Source organism: Oryzias melastigma, linkage group LG9, assembly GCF_002922805.2.
Source record: "Oryzias melastigma strain HK-1 linkage group LG9, ASM292280v2, whole genome shotgun sequence".
NCBI classification, from domain to species: Eukaryota; Metazoa; Chordata; class Actinopteri; order Beloniformes; family Adrianichthyidae; genus Oryzias; species Oryzias melastigma.
This window is the reverse complement of record NC_050520.1, coordinates 13300023-13314818: the sequence shown is the minus strand read 5'-3', so window position 1 is coordinate 13314818 and position 14796 is coordinate 13300023. Positions and strand designations below refer to the sequence as shown.

At 39.3% G+C, this 14796-nt stretch overlaps 1 protein-coding gene and 1 long non-coding RNA gene across 5 annotated transcripts in view; one reads left to right on the top strand and one right to left on the bottom strand.

Annotated features, from left to right (window-relative positions):
* The window catches only part of LOC112137745, a 25690-nt gene that overhangs the window by 1715 nt on the left and 9179 nt on the right, over positions 1–14796 (top strand). Inside the window, exons 2-3 of one of the 4 annotated variants that reach the window (XR_002917599.1) lie at positions 4617–4733; positions 13137–13267. This is a non-coding gene — a long non-coding RNA (uncharacterized LOC112137745). Of the gene's footprint in view, positions 1–4616; positions 4734–7632; positions 7852–12784; positions 12910–13136; positions 13268–14796 lie in introns of those variants that run through there. The other 3 variants (XR_002917597.2, XR_004948487.1, XR_002917600.1) reach the window with 3 other exon arrangements.
* LOC112137712 (solute carrier family 12 member 2) overlaps positions 2589–14796 on the bottom strand; it is a 27445-nt gene continuing 15237 nt past the window's right edge. Inside the window, exons 15-26 of the mRNA XM_024260153.2 lie at positions 13480–13579; positions 12706–12817; positions 12480–12620; positions 12298–12404; positions 11861–11940; positions 9341–9481; positions 9108–9227; positions 7426–7537; positions 7126–7212; positions 5775–5910; positions 5615–5682; positions 2589–2975 (exon numbers count right to left, since the gene is read on the bottom strand). Coding sequence (XP_024115921.1) covers positions 2840–2975; positions 5615–5682; positions 5775–5910; positions 7126–7212; positions 7426–7537; positions 9108–9227; positions 9341–9481; positions 11861–11940; positions 12298–12404; positions 12480–12620; positions 12706–12817; positions 13480–13579 — 1340 coding nt within the window. The 3' untranslated portion in view covers positions 2589–2839. The remainder of the gene's footprint in view (positions 2976–5614; positions 5683–5774; positions 5911–7125; positions 7213–7425; positions 7538–9107; positions 9228–9340; positions 9482–11860; positions 11941–12297; positions 12405–12479; positions 12621–12705; positions 12818–13479; positions 13580–14796) is intronic.

Genomic DNA, 14796 nt, shown 5'->3' with positions numbered 1-14796 from the left:
TTGAGTGGAAACAGTCACTTTCATATTTTTGGCAACAGTTTTTAATTAATTTGATAATTTTTTTCTCTTTATTTTCCCAGAGATCAGACAGTTATGATTAAAAACAAAGAGGAGTGATGTTAGAACCACATCTGAACTAACAGCAGCTCACTGACCGCAGTAGAAAACATTACAACAGGAATAAGTTTGACTTTAATGTCAGACACGCTGGAATTGTCTGACTTTAGCTCTTTTTACAAGGATTATGTACAGAAATTTGGGCAACTTTTAACTAGTGAGAAAAGATCTTCTGCAGCTCCACGTCTCATAGCCAAAGCTAATGCTAGCGTTAGTGTTAGCATTAGCACAGATTAAAAGAATGTAACTAGACCCATGAACGTCTTTGTTTTCCTCATCTGAGCTGGAATCTGCACTAACTATACAGCTGGATAGCTCCAAAGTTAATTGCCACTTTTGTCCATCCATCTATAATTACAACCTCCTGGATCCCTTTTGAGGTCACAAGGTTGCTGGAGCCTATCCCAGCTTCTGTGGGTGAACAGGTTACCATTTTACTGCAGGGCCATACAACTCCATGCACACATTCACGGTGGGGGGACAACGGGATAGAAAATATTTCAGTTCAAGTTTATCAATTGGTATGATTGTAGTAAATAATTAAAAACTATAATTACAAGAAGATAAATTCAGTTTATTTATTTACTGTAATAGTGGAATTTTGCAATACTAGTATTCAATTATGTTTATGGTTTTATGTTTTCTATTTCCTAGCTTTTCAACATCAATTTGAAAACATTTAATTTGAATTTTATAAAGAATATTTTACTTTAATTCTTTTACCATAGTATTTATTCTGTAATTATAAAGAGCAATTGGAGAGTATCAAGAATGATGTTGGCACAAAAACAAATGTATTTGTGTGTAACATCAGCTAAACCATTATATGTTTTTTTTTCTAAAAATGAATCCTTTGCTAGTTTTAAAGCTAAAAAAAACTGAAACAAAAAGCTTTGTAAAAACATGTATTCACATTTGTTTTCATTCAGAATAAATATAAAGGTTAGTTATTCTAACAAAAGTGGTCATATGAAGTTAAGTAGAATTTTTTATTTGAGTGTGTATTTAAAAAAATCGGAGTAGAGCCGTTTCTCCTCCTCATTGGGAGGAGCCAGTTGAGGTGTCTCGGGCATCTGGTCCGGATGGATCCTGGACGCCTCCCTGGAGAGGTGTTCTGGGCATGTCTCAGTGGGGGAGACCCCGGGGAAGACCCAGGACACGCTGGAGAGACTCTCTGCTGCAAGAGTACCCAGCTGGAGGTGACATGAAGGATTAAAATGGCGGATAGATGTTACGGAGACCCGATGGAGTCGATGGATGTCTAACGGAAGTAGTCATAACTAGCGCTGCAACAAACGATTATTTTAATAGTCGACTAATCAACAATTATTTTTTCTGATTAGTCAACTAATCAGGTCATTCGCTAACTGGATGTAAAACACACATCTTCACCATCATTAGCTTTAAGCTGACTAAAGCTGAATTTCGCCACTGAAAATGCTGAAGCTGATAGCCAGCTAAAATATTAGTTAAACTCCAAATTAGCCTAAAAAACTGAAAAAAATCCTAAATTAGCCAAAACAGCTAGCATGTAGCTGAAATATTAGCTAAACTCAAAAATAAAAAACCTTAAATGAAAAATAGTCCAAAGAGCTAGCAGAATGTCATTCTAACTTTCAACTTTACTACACTCTGACTTCATATAATATAAAGTAACGACTAGTCGACTAGTTGTCAGCTTTTTTAATAGTCGATTAGTCGCTGATTAGTATACTAATCGTGGCAACCCTATTCATAACGTGCAAAGCAGAAGTCTCAATTCAGAAGTTGCATTTACTTTTATGGTCCTTTACTGGTGACTTTATGTATTTTCTGTTTGGCAATATTTTATGTATGGTTGTTGTGTTTATATTTAGCCTTCAAGTCTGTAAATCCATTTAATCTAAAATACGGGAATCCACACGGACTTCTGAATCATTCAGATTCATGAGACATTTATGAGACACTTAGTCCTATAAAATGTCCGTCTTTAGAGAATGCATCAGCGCAAAATAAGTGTTTATACATAGAGATTATTTTTAACATTTGACTTACTTTTGTTCCCTCTCCTTGATATCCGCCTGTCGATCCATTACGCTTTGATCAAAACCAATAAAAACCTTCCAATTACGTTACTCATTAGACGTCTATTGGCCATGACGGAGCGCCATCCGCTATGACATCCGCCATGTTTACCTGCAGCTGGGTGCCTCTCCTCTGGTTAGTCAGAGGAGCTGGAGGAAGTGCCCAGGGAGAGAGAAGACTCCTGCCCCCGCGACCCGGTCCCAGATGAGCGGAAGGAGATGGATGGATGTTTAAAGCAGCAAAGAGACTGGCTTATGTTTAGCTAAAACATTACATTTGATACAAATATTCTTCTTTGACTGGATAAGAAAAAAACTTACTTCTTTCTGTAAAATTTTGATATAGAGAATCTGAAAAAATCAAATAGAAAAGAGCAGAAAGTTTTTTAAAAGAAAAAAAACACACAATGTAGTTAATACTTTAATAAAACAGTGTACAAAATTAAGTTAACTGTTACTGAGTTCTGCCTCATAAAAGTAAAAATACACCTCTAGAATACAACCACACATTCAAAAATCACAGTCAATGCAAAGAAACTTTAAGACTCAAGTTTTACTGGAGTGAAGCCTCCAAAGAAACCAAGCACTGACAGAGTGGATTAATTTATTAATGGAATCAAAGCAAACATTCCGAGCAGCATCAGGACCGTGTCTGGGTGTTAGGAGTAGAAGGTGAGGACGCTCTGGTGGTTCCCTCGCACCAGCAGCAGCGGCGGCAGATCTTTGGAGAGAGTCTCCAGCCAGCACATGTAGAGAGCGCTGGACACCGTGCCCTTCCTGGCCAAAGGCATGCTTCTGCACACACACAGGAACGTTACCGTCAGCCTGAGCATTTCAAAAATAAACAAAGACAATGCTTCTGGATCCTAAAATTCTTTACACTTAATAGACAAATTAAAAGTTGATGTATGTTAGGAATAACGGGGGCAGGTATATTGTCAAAAAGTCAAAAATTCTTACCCCACTGGTAGATCTTTTTGTAAAAAGGCAAATAAATCTGCCAGTGGGGAACAAAAAGGATCTTACCAAGAATGTGTACAAATTCCCTCCCTTCTCCAGATTTTTTTTTCTTCAAACACCAAATACGACATAACTGATTTCTCAAAGTAAATAGCAAACAAATATGAGCATTTTGTAAAGAATATTTATAAAAAAAAAAAAAAAAGTTTTAAAAAAGTAGGGACATGCATGTTAACGCATTAATGCACGCGTTTAACAGATTATGATTAACGCGTTCATATTTATTGACCCAAATTGATCGCACCTCTCAGAGCATCAGTCTTCCTCTTTCCCTAAGCAGTGCAGTCATCCACAGGTGCATTAAAACACTTCATTGGGTTATTTTCCCACTTATCCCATGGTTATTTACAGAAAAAATATACTCAATCTGTTTTTAGTACTTTAATCTTGATATTTTTTTGGTTTAGTTCACTTTTTCACAAAAGGTAGACTATTTGATCCATGGCCCGGCGCGTTGTCATGTAAATTTCATTGTTTGATTATTCGCAGATAATAAGTGGTTCAGGAAATACTCTTAAAAAAAATAAATAAATAATTGCAATTAATTGAGATGAATTCTTGCCCAGGTTTGCGATTCATTTGTTAAATTTTTTTAATCGATTCTCAGCCCTATAAAAAAGTAATTTAAATGCATTTTTTTTAAATAAGGATTTGCTCCAAAGTTATACATTAGGGTCTAAATTTGGTAATCCAGTGAGGATCAATGCACACTAGGTTTTTCAGACACATCTAGGAAATTTTGAAATTGTATATTTGGACACTAACATAATTGTGAACCTCCTACTCTGCAAAACCAGATTTTTTTGGAAATAAAAAAAACCTTTTTCAGAAAATTGTCTTTTTTTTTGTCTTCCAGGAAAAATAATCTTATCAAGAACATTTTTCAATCACAAAATCATCTTAGTCTAAGAAAACATGTCAGAGGGACTGGAATTATTTTCTTAAAAGAATCATTGGTAAACCAATTTTCTTATTTAATTTTCTTTTTTCCCTTTTTTTCCTCATTTTATAGAGTGAGGAAATGTGGACACAACCTTTTAAAAAATTCTAGTTACTAAGACATGTTTTCTCAAACTAAGATTATTTTTAATTTCAATATTTGCTATTGCTGTCACTTTCATGATAAGGTTATTAAAAATATATTTTTCTTGCATTAAGGATCTTTTTATTTTTCTTAAGATTCAGTTTTTGTGGTGTAAATTATTTTAGTTTAGTTACATTTTTATAGTAAAGGGTTTCTGTCTTAGAACAGTTTTATTACTGGGGACAGTTCTTTATTCTCTTTGAACTACATGGCACCTGTGTACCAAAGGGGGATTTCTCTGCCTCAGGACAGCTCCGGTGTGCATCAGTGCAGAGCCATGAAAGCCAAACAAGTCATCTTTTTGTCCTGTTGATCTCATATTTCCCTGAAAGCTCACCACAGATGTCGTTTGATCCTCCCACTGCTGCTGCTTATGGGAATCAACAACAACAACAGCGGCAGACAACACTTGGCTGTCTTCACTCCATCAGTTCCTGAACATTTGTGTGGTATGTGTTCACAGCTTTATGTCTTCTTCCACTGTTCCTAAAAAACCCTGATTGTTCAAAGTGGGCAACAGCCATAGACTGATTTCATTACAGCTTCACCTTCTTCTAAATCTCATAGAGTCTCAATCAGCTTCTTTTTTTCAGAGTGGCAACGAACCACAACAGAGTTCAATCTCTAGCAAACAGAGATCTCTATATTTAGGGGATCTATAAAGTTGACTTGTTGGTCTGTCCCAGAGTCCAGCAGAGCTTTCACACTAAACCACTTTTGAAGTGTAGTGGTAGCAGAACAGACTGATGAAAAGGAAATCGCTTAATGCTGTAAACGATAAACGATGATATTCAACAACTTTCTGTTCTGTCTGCTCTTCCTGTCCTCATTTACACCTCACACTGACTAGAGCAGCAAACATTTGCATTCTCATTAACTGCAGTGCCACCTAATGGAAACTAGTATAACACATTATGACAAAGATTCTGTGATTATGTCCCATTGGTGCGACGTCCCAAAGTTTACTATGTATTTAAAAAAAATGTACTATTATACATTCACTCACTGACTGTTTTTATCCGGTCCACGTTACTTATTCTGGGCTGAACCCATTTTTGCCATCAGAACTGCCTTAATCCTTGGTGGAATAGATTCAACATTCCTCAGAGAGTTTGGTCCATATTGACATGATAGCATCACAGTTGCTGCAGATTTATTTATTTCAGATTACCATCAGAAATAGAGACTCATCTAAGTTTTGATAAAGTTATAAAAAGCTGTTTAACATTTGGTAGGTCTTAAAAATATTCTGTTATTGATGAAAAGAGGATAAATATTAGTTTTGATTTTGCTTATGTTGTTCCTGATCAAGGAAAAAAGGTGCTCTCACATGACGATGAGCTTGGCAGAGTTGGAGTGTTCCTTCAGCAGCTCGTTCAGCCGGATCTGACGGTTGGTCTGAAAGTCAAACAGGAAGTCCAGCTGAACATCAAGCGTGGTTTGCAATCCGAGCACGGCTCAGTGATTAGTTAGAGTAGAGGAGGGCAAACCTTGGCCTTATAAAGCTCCAGTTCGTTGTCTGTGATTCTCCAGGGTTCCTGAGCCTTCAGGCGCTCTGCAGCCTCCTGCTCCATGTCGTCCTCCTTCAGCCTGTACGGCTCAATCAGTTCCTTGAAACTCAGCTTACTGGTCCACCCAGAAAACCAAAAACGGGTGTTTACAGAGCAGAAACATTACTGTTAACGTGCAGTAGTGCTGCCACAAACAATTATTTTAACAGTCGACTAATCACTGATTTTTTTTTTTTTTTTGATTTGTTGACTAATCGGGTCATAAGCAAAGTGGATGTTAAACACACATCTTAACCATAGCTTTAAATTAACAAAAAATTAGATATATAGCATTACCTGCTATAATGCCAGTGTGAATGCTGTAAGCTGATAGCTGAAGATGCAGAAATTGATAGCTAAACTACGAATTAGCCTAAAAAATCCTAAATTAGCTAAAATAGCTAAAATATTAGCTAAACTTCAAAATAGCCTAAAAAAACAAACAAAAAAGCCTAAATTAGCCAAAATCACTAGCATGTTGCTGAAATATTAGCTACATACCAAAATAGCCCCAAAAAATCCTAAATGAGCTAAAATAGCTTCCCTGCACCTGAAATATTAGTTAAACTTCAAAATATCGTAAAAACAAACAAACAAAAAGCCTAAATCAGCCAAAACAGCTAACATGTTGCTGAAATATCAGCTGAACTCAAAAATATAGAAAACCCATAAATAATGCCAAAATATTCCAAATAGCTAGCAGAATACCATTATAACTTTCCACTTTACTAAACTCTGACTCCATATAATATAAAGTAACGACTAATTGACTATTAAATTAGTCGTCGACTATTTTAATAGTCGATTAGTCCTTGATTATTTGAATAATCGTGGATAATGTGCATCATCTGCTGTATATTAAAACATCCATCCATTTTCCTGACCGCTTCCTCCCTTTCGGGGTCGCGGGGGTGCCGGAGCCTATCCCGGCTACTGATGGGCGAAGGCGGGGTACACCCTGGACAGGTCGCCAGTCTGTCTCAGGGCCTCAATCACACACACATCCACTCTCACATTCACACCTAGGGGCAATTTAGAGTCACCAATTAACCTATGAAGCATGTTTTTGGACGGTGGGAGGAAGCCGGAGTCCCCGGTGAAAACCCACGCATGCACGGGGAGAACATGCAAACTCCACACAGAAAGGTCCCAGTCGGGAGTCGAACCGGGGCCTTCTCGCTGTGAGGCGAGAGCGCTAACCACTGCGCCACAAGCAGCTCTCTCTGATCCTCGTCACTGTAAAGTCTGCAGCAGAGCGGGTTCAGGTCTGCAGACACATCAGAACTCTTACTTGTGCTTCTTGGGTTTGGTGTTGATGTCTCCGAGGACGTTGATGTCAGAAAAATCAATTCTGAACTTGCTGAGCAGCGTGGCCATTCTGAGGAAACACAAACGGGATGTGTGGAGCATAAGCCTCAAACATCTGAAACATGAGCTTCTGTTGGATAAAGAACTCATAAAAAAGAGACTGAGATGTTTTTGATGTTCACTCAGAATTGTGAAGTACTGTTTGTCTTATGTAATCAAAAACAGCCATATCCTAATTAATCTTGTCTAACAAAAATAAACTTGGTAACATCAGTGGACTCACGCTCGCCGGTCGTGGTCGATTCGGTTGATCTTCCCTCCGATGAAGACTCTGATCCTGCAGTCACCCCACTTACTCCTGTTGGTCAGCAGGTACGGAATGAGCAGAGTCAGACCTGCAGACACAGATGTGACAGTCGAGCTTTTGAACTAGAAACTGTTATCCTCTTTAAAGTCCCCCATGACATTTAAAAAACAGAAAATAGTTGAAGTAAAAAAGAAAAACAACGCTTAAATATTTTACATTTTATTTCATTTTTTATTTTTACATGGTTTGGTTCCAGTTATTGCAATTCCCAAACTGTCCGCTAGGTGGCAGCGCAGCGTGCAAGTGTATGGAATAGATGAGCACCAGAGAAGGAATGAATGCCCAACGTGAAACGGTTCTAGCAGCTCAAGGCGTGTGCTGTCTTTCTATTCTTAATCACAGGTTAGTGAGCACTTCATGTGGAAAGTAATGTCCAAACGTTTTGCTTGAAGGCCTCACAGATAACAGGAATTAATGTAGTTGAATTAAAACGTGTGTTTTGTTTGGAAAAGTGTTTAAAAGCTAACTCGCTAATGCTAGCAGTCAAGTTTATTGGGAATGGAAGATGCTAGAAACTAGTTTAAACCAGACAATAGTGTAAGGAACTTTTACATATTGCTGCTAAATTCTTTATGATACATTTTTCATCCACGATAACATTAACTGGGCTTTTTTTTTTTTTTTTAACCCTTCCGCTCTCCTTAGTTTGTTTACATTAAAAGTGGGGTCATCTGGACCCCCCAAGACAGTGCGCTGAACTTTTTTTTATCTTTGATTTTTGAGTTTCACTAATGTCCATGACAGACATAAAATCCTGTCCACATTTGTCATGGAAGAAATCACATATCAATATGTGGTTGGAGTCAACTGGACCCCTTAGAGAGCGGAAGGGTTAAATGAATGTACATTTTGTTCTTGGTTCAATGCCAGATACCAGTAATAATTTAGAGGAATTGTATTTAAATACATGGCAGTTATGAGAGACTGAAGGAGCAGTGGCTGTCAACACTCATGTACCGTATTTTCTGCGCTATAAGCTTACAGTTTTTCAAAAATTGGCCATGCGCCTAATAATCCAGTACACCTTCTGTGTGTACCAAGTTTTAAAATCTGTAAAAATGTTCTTGTGCAACTCTTACCTGAATCAGGTAATCCGTCATGAGTTGGGACTCATGACAATCACCTGGTTCAGGTGTGTCCAGCCAATAAGAACATGCCAGAGCAGGGTATATTGGAAATGCAGGAAGGTGGCTCTCGAGGACCAGGGTTCCCTACCCCAACGCTGTGTGTATCAAAAATATTGGCTAAACTCCAAAATAGCCTAAAAAACCTTAATAAATTCCAAAATAGTCCAAAGAGTTGGCAGAATGTCTGTATAACGTTCAACTTTACTACACTCTGACTCCATCTAATATAAAGTAACGACTAATCGACTAATAAATTAGTCGTCGACTATTTTGATAAACAATTAGACGACTAATCGTGGCTGCCCTAATATGGATATGTTGATATTGTGAATATCAGAAGAATAAATCCTCTTGGTGAAGTGCTACTAGCACCTCAACATGTGTGCCGCCTTTCCATTCCACCTGTCCTCAAAGCCGCAACCTAAAGGAGCAACACAGGAGCGTCACTGATATGAGGGGATGAAAACTGACCTCCGTCGTCAAACAGCCACCACACATCGATGCTGCCTTTGCCTTGTTTCTTCTTAAACTGTTGGCTACTCTCCAACAGGCGTTGGTCAGTTAGACTCAGGGGAGACTTTATATCTGTGGCTGCACAAAAAGAAAACGATACAGAAAGTCACAGCGAGTCCTGAGCTCCTAAGTCACAGCAATACGCTGGTGGCTGGAAGTCCAGTTCCAATGGAGACGGTCTTACTCTTCACCTCGTATGATGAGTGGGCTGCTCTGGTTGCTGGTGGACTTTGAAGGGCAGGAGTCTGAATCAGAGTCTTTCACCAAGTTGACAGATATTAAGGCATCTTTGGCGCCCACTGGTGCCTTCTCATGGGATGACAGCAGCTCATCTGTGGGGAAAAACTGAGATGTCTTATTGACTTATCCTTGTTGAAGTTTATTCAGACTGGAAAAATGATTTGTTCTGGACTGAGTCTACTTAATTTGATCCAGATCGGGTCCTAACCCTTGCGTTTAGTCTGTATTCAGACTGGGATCTAAGGTTGTAAACAAAACCACATGACTAAAGATCTCATTAGCCAGTTGTTACAGGGGTGTGTCAGAACAAAAAGAGAAAGATGGAGGTGCTGGACTTTCCAAATACTTGTCAAGATTGTTCACTTCATCAAACTTTTTATTTCGCTGGTCAATTTTGAACGTCTGTATGAATGCCAGGTTCAACAACGTTTTTACCATAACTTTTGTACGGCGGAGGAATGCTGCAAGGCGGTTACCGAGGATGCAACGGCTACAAGATGCGCTAATATTTGTGTATGACATAGGCATTGTCGAGAAAACAAAATGAGAAGCAATTTGTATCATGTTAAAAGTTGTTCTCATGAGCCTGCATTCATCCGACCACATTTTAATGTGCTGCTGTTGCATCGCTGCTTCACGTTTGTCCTCTAATGACTTGCTACGGTACTAGTTTAGTTTCAGTTGTTCCGCTCCCAGCACAGACCTTATTTAGACTGAGGAATCTCAGAGCAAACCAAAATTCAGTCCCATTGGAAATTAAGCGGGACTACCTCGAAAAATGGTTCAGAGAGTGTTCCTGATCCCAGGCCATGGTTCACTTGCGCATATTCAGACTGAAAGTTTTTTAAAATAATTGAGGGAAGCAAAGTCTGGTTCATTTTAAGCGAACCAAATGTGTCCTGTCTGAATCTTCAAAGCTTAATTCCCTTCAAGCTCACAGAGATGCTAGTCCTTATCCCGGCTACTGTTCTGGGTATGCCCTAAACAAGTCGTAGTAAGTAACTCCAGGCCTCGAGGGCTGCAGTGTCTGCATGATTCCCAGATATCCCAGCAGTACTCATGACTGATTACATGCTTCAGGTGTGTCCAGCCAATTAGAACACGCCAGAGCACTGTATGTTGGAAAACATGCAGGAATGCGACCTTCGAGACCTGGAGTTGCCTATCCCTAACCTAGAATCCATCAATTAACCAATGAAGCGTATGTCTGGACTGTGGAAGGAAGCCAGGGCACCTGGTGAAAATCCTTACATGAAAGGGATTTGAATCATTGCCTTCATGTTGTGAGGCAAGACTGCTATCCAGTACACTGTTGTGAAGCAAAGAGCAGCAACAAAAAATTAAAGAAATGTTCTTTCCCTTCAGGTTTCTTCAGATTGCTCACCTTTAGAAATTCTCAGAAAACACAACCTACAAATATAATCTTATCGTTTAAATATGCAGGACTTGATGTACTTTCTTAATGTTCCCAAATCTATAGGAAAAGTTTTCATTTTTGTCGTTAAGTATTGTATTTTCTCGATTGTAAGTCGTATCGGAGTATAAGTTGCAGGAGCAAAAAATGACTAATCAAGAAGAAGAAAACCATATATAAGTCGCTCTGGAGTATAAGTCACACTTTTATATTTGCCATGGCGAAAAATAAAAACAAGAATAAAAATGTTTTAATCCAAACGATAAAAAAAAATCAAAATTTAAGAGGAAAACAATCAGATTCTCCTCCATGTTTGTTTTGGACGACACTTCTTCTGGCACTGTCAGAAGAAAATGCTTTGCTCTCTGGTGGTTTTTAGCTAAAACAACCGCTAAAGGGCAACCAGTTGCTAGTGGAAAAATAACAATTCTATGAGCCTATTTATGTCTTAACCCTTCCTCTCTCTTTGGGGTCCAGATGACTCCAACCACACATTGATATGTGATTCCTTCCATGACAAATGTGGACAAAGGTGGACAGGATTTTATGTCTGCCATGGACATTAGTGAAACTCAAAAATCAATTGTATAAAAAAAAGTTCAGTGCACTGTCTTGTGGGGTCCAGATGACCCCACTTTTAATGTAAACAAACCAAGGAGAGCGGAAGGGCTAAAAAAAAACAACACAAATAAGTTGCTCCTGAGTATAAGTCGCACCCCTGGCTAAACTATGAAAAAAGCACAGAATTATACTTCAGAAAATTCGGTAGTCTGGACTTGGCAGGGTTTGGCCCAAGGCTTTCATTACATCATCGTGAGGTGATGGCTTTAATGGTTTCCTGAGGAAAACTGTCCTCACTGAGGCTCTTTTCAAAACGTAAACTATGCGCCATACACCACTGTGGGTGCTAACAAAGCTGCATGGTCAAGTCATCTGGACAGGAAATGGCTTCAGTTGTCTTTTCTACAAGTTTACCAGTTCATTCAGGACCACTTCATGTGTTTTGTCATCAAATGAGGCCCTTTAGTTCCCAGTGCGAACCTTTAGGGAGACATACCTTGTCCCTGGATGTGAGAGATATCCAGTCCGTCCGGAAGTCTGAGGATTACGACTCCAAACTGCAGGTCAAAGGCATCACTGCAATGACAGACGTCTGCTTCAAACGTGGGAAAATATTGACTTTTAAAACTCAGTTTGTAATTATTTCTCCTCGATAAAGTATATATATATATATATATATATATATATATATATATAAAGTTGAAGACCAAAGAAATGAAATAAATGGCTGTTGTAGAGGATTGTCCATGGTTTCATGATATCCAATGATGCATCAGATATGGTAAGTCTCTGTAACATGACACATATATAAAGCTGGTTTGATAAAGTTTGAAGCTGATTTTTGCATTGAAGTTGTTCTTCTTTGGATCCGGCTTCAACTTTCAAATGAGTTTGATAAAATAAGGAAAAACCGGAAAAAATGTAGGTCTTTACTGTATGATGTTGATGTAGTTCTCCACGTCTCTCATGTCTCCATCACTCCAGTTGTTCTTGAAGCCCATGACCAGTGTGTTGGGCTTCAGACGTCCCAAACCAACAGCCTGAAAGAAGTATTGGATTTTTAGCTTCATCAATGAAAGTTGTTGAATGTGTTCATCTTTGTGAGTTGCTCGTACCTGCAGAAGCAGCTGCGCTCCGTACCTCATGTTCTCTGCAAAAACTGGAGCGTAAAATGCCTTGATGCGTTTCTTGGTGAGCCAGCGCTGACAGCGGGCGTGATCCTGAGACAGCTCTTTGAAGTTGGGCCTTCTGGAGACCTGCAGCAGAACAGGAGTTTAAAGAAGCGGTTCCATGTAAACCTCCTGAGCTGGTGAACTGCAGTAGTGGGAGGTTGGTGTGTACCGTTCGGATGTGACCGCAGACCATGAGGCTCACGTTCTTGGTGAAAGAGTTGACCAGCTGAAGTAGAGCTGGTCGAGAATTTGGATAACCAGCGAGCACCAAACACTGTGGTCTATTTGCAGGACAGAAAGGCAGCTTTGAATCCCACGATTATTCTCACAACCATCAACAAACACAAAGTGCTTTCATCTAATAATAGTACAGGTGAATGCTGGATCAGAATTACACCTTTAAATTTCAGTGAATACAGTTGGAGCTGTGGTTCACTGGGTTGACCAAACCCTCAACAATTGACGGATTTGGATTGACAGTCATTATGTCTTTTTTAATAAGATACCTAACCTACATAGCCCCTAACAATACAAAAACAGAGTGAAAATGTATCCTACAAATGCAATGTAACATTGGAGTGTTTTTTTTATCATTTGCAGCTGTGGTGCAGCAGTAGAGCGGTTGGCTTCCGATCAGAAGATTGCAAACTTTGGTTCCTGCTCTGTCCTCACATGTGTAGAAGGGTCCTTGGGCAAGACATTGAACCCCACATTGCTCCTGGTGGTGAAAGGTTGGTGCCAGCATTTGGTAGAGTGTGAATGTGTGTACATGGGTGAATGTGACTGTAAAATGCTTTGGACCTTAAAAGAAGTTAGAGAAGTGCTATACAAGTCTACACTATTTGTCATTTAGACCGTTTATAGTAATACAGAAGAATTGGATCATATGAATTGAAGCTCATCACAGTCTCATTTGTAAGAACAGTTGCAGTATTGTGCTTGCCTGAAGTTTTTCACATGTTCTTCAACTGCAGTCAGGTTCAGACAATGAGTCAGAGCCTGGTTGTAGATCAAAGCCTGAGTGGATGAACCCCAGTTTACATCTGCAGGAAGCAGAAAATGAGGAGATGAACTGTTGTTGCTATAGAGACGGCTGGTTAATTCTCAACAAATATTTAACATACCTCATTTTTTTTTACCCACATTGTCCATTTTAGCTAATTAAAAATGTTCACTTAAGCTGTTTTGCTAATAACACCATAAAATGAAAAACTGAACCTAGTACAATGTCTGAATTCCCTCCCTAACCCCTAAAAAATATAAAGTGCAGGACTATCTAGTGCCTGGATTTTAAAAGCAACACAGACACCGTGCTCACTACTTTTTATTTGATCTTCTTCTAAGCGCCTGATATGACGCCACCGATTTTCCGACAACGAAAATTGAATTAATACAAACATTTTACAATGTTTATCTGTGACTCCACTGTCTTCTGGTGATGAAAATGTGGATGGTTTATTAAAAAAATTTTATTATTTTTTTTTAGAGCTGTCAGATTTGTCGCGTTAAAAACGCGTTAATCTGACATGTGCTTGATGCCGACAATTTTTTTGACGCATTAATCGCGGATTTTCTCATATGTGCCTTTCCATACCGCGCGCGCGGGCGTCCCCCCTCTAACTCACTGGCTGCTCTCACTCTCCAAACACCGAGCTGCGAGCTAAAACCGGCCCGGCGCTAGGACCTGGAGAGCTCCTGCACTCTAACCCGGCTCCGGTTCACGTCCAGTACCACGTCTGGTGGTACCGGCTCGCGTCCGGCGCCGCGTCCCGAGAGCTGCGGACCCCCGACGTTCGGAACAGCAAGCACACCGGGGGACGTTTTAAATGTTCCGGAGGTTTAAGCGTGATCCAGTCCCAGCATAGCGGTCTGTCTGCCGGCATATTCAATGCGTGAGCTCCGCTGGACACGTCGCTGCATCGAGCTGCAGCCAGAGAACGCGGCGGCAGTAACAGACTGTCAAACTATCCACAGTTTATCCCGCTTTTCTCAGTCTTTAATGTTTTAAAAAACAAAAGTAAGTTGGAAATGATAAATCTCTATTTAATTTAGTACTGTAGTTCAGAGGAGGAAAAGATTTGGTCCTGACTAAAAATGAACATGAAAGTGTTATGGAAATTTCATTTTTTAATGTTTTTTATTTTATTTTACTGAACGTTGATTGAAGTTTTGAATTTAAAATGCCCTTCACTTGCACTTGGGCTTTTGTTAGGCATTTTATGTTACAGCCTTTTATTGTTAAGAAAGTTTATCTCAATAC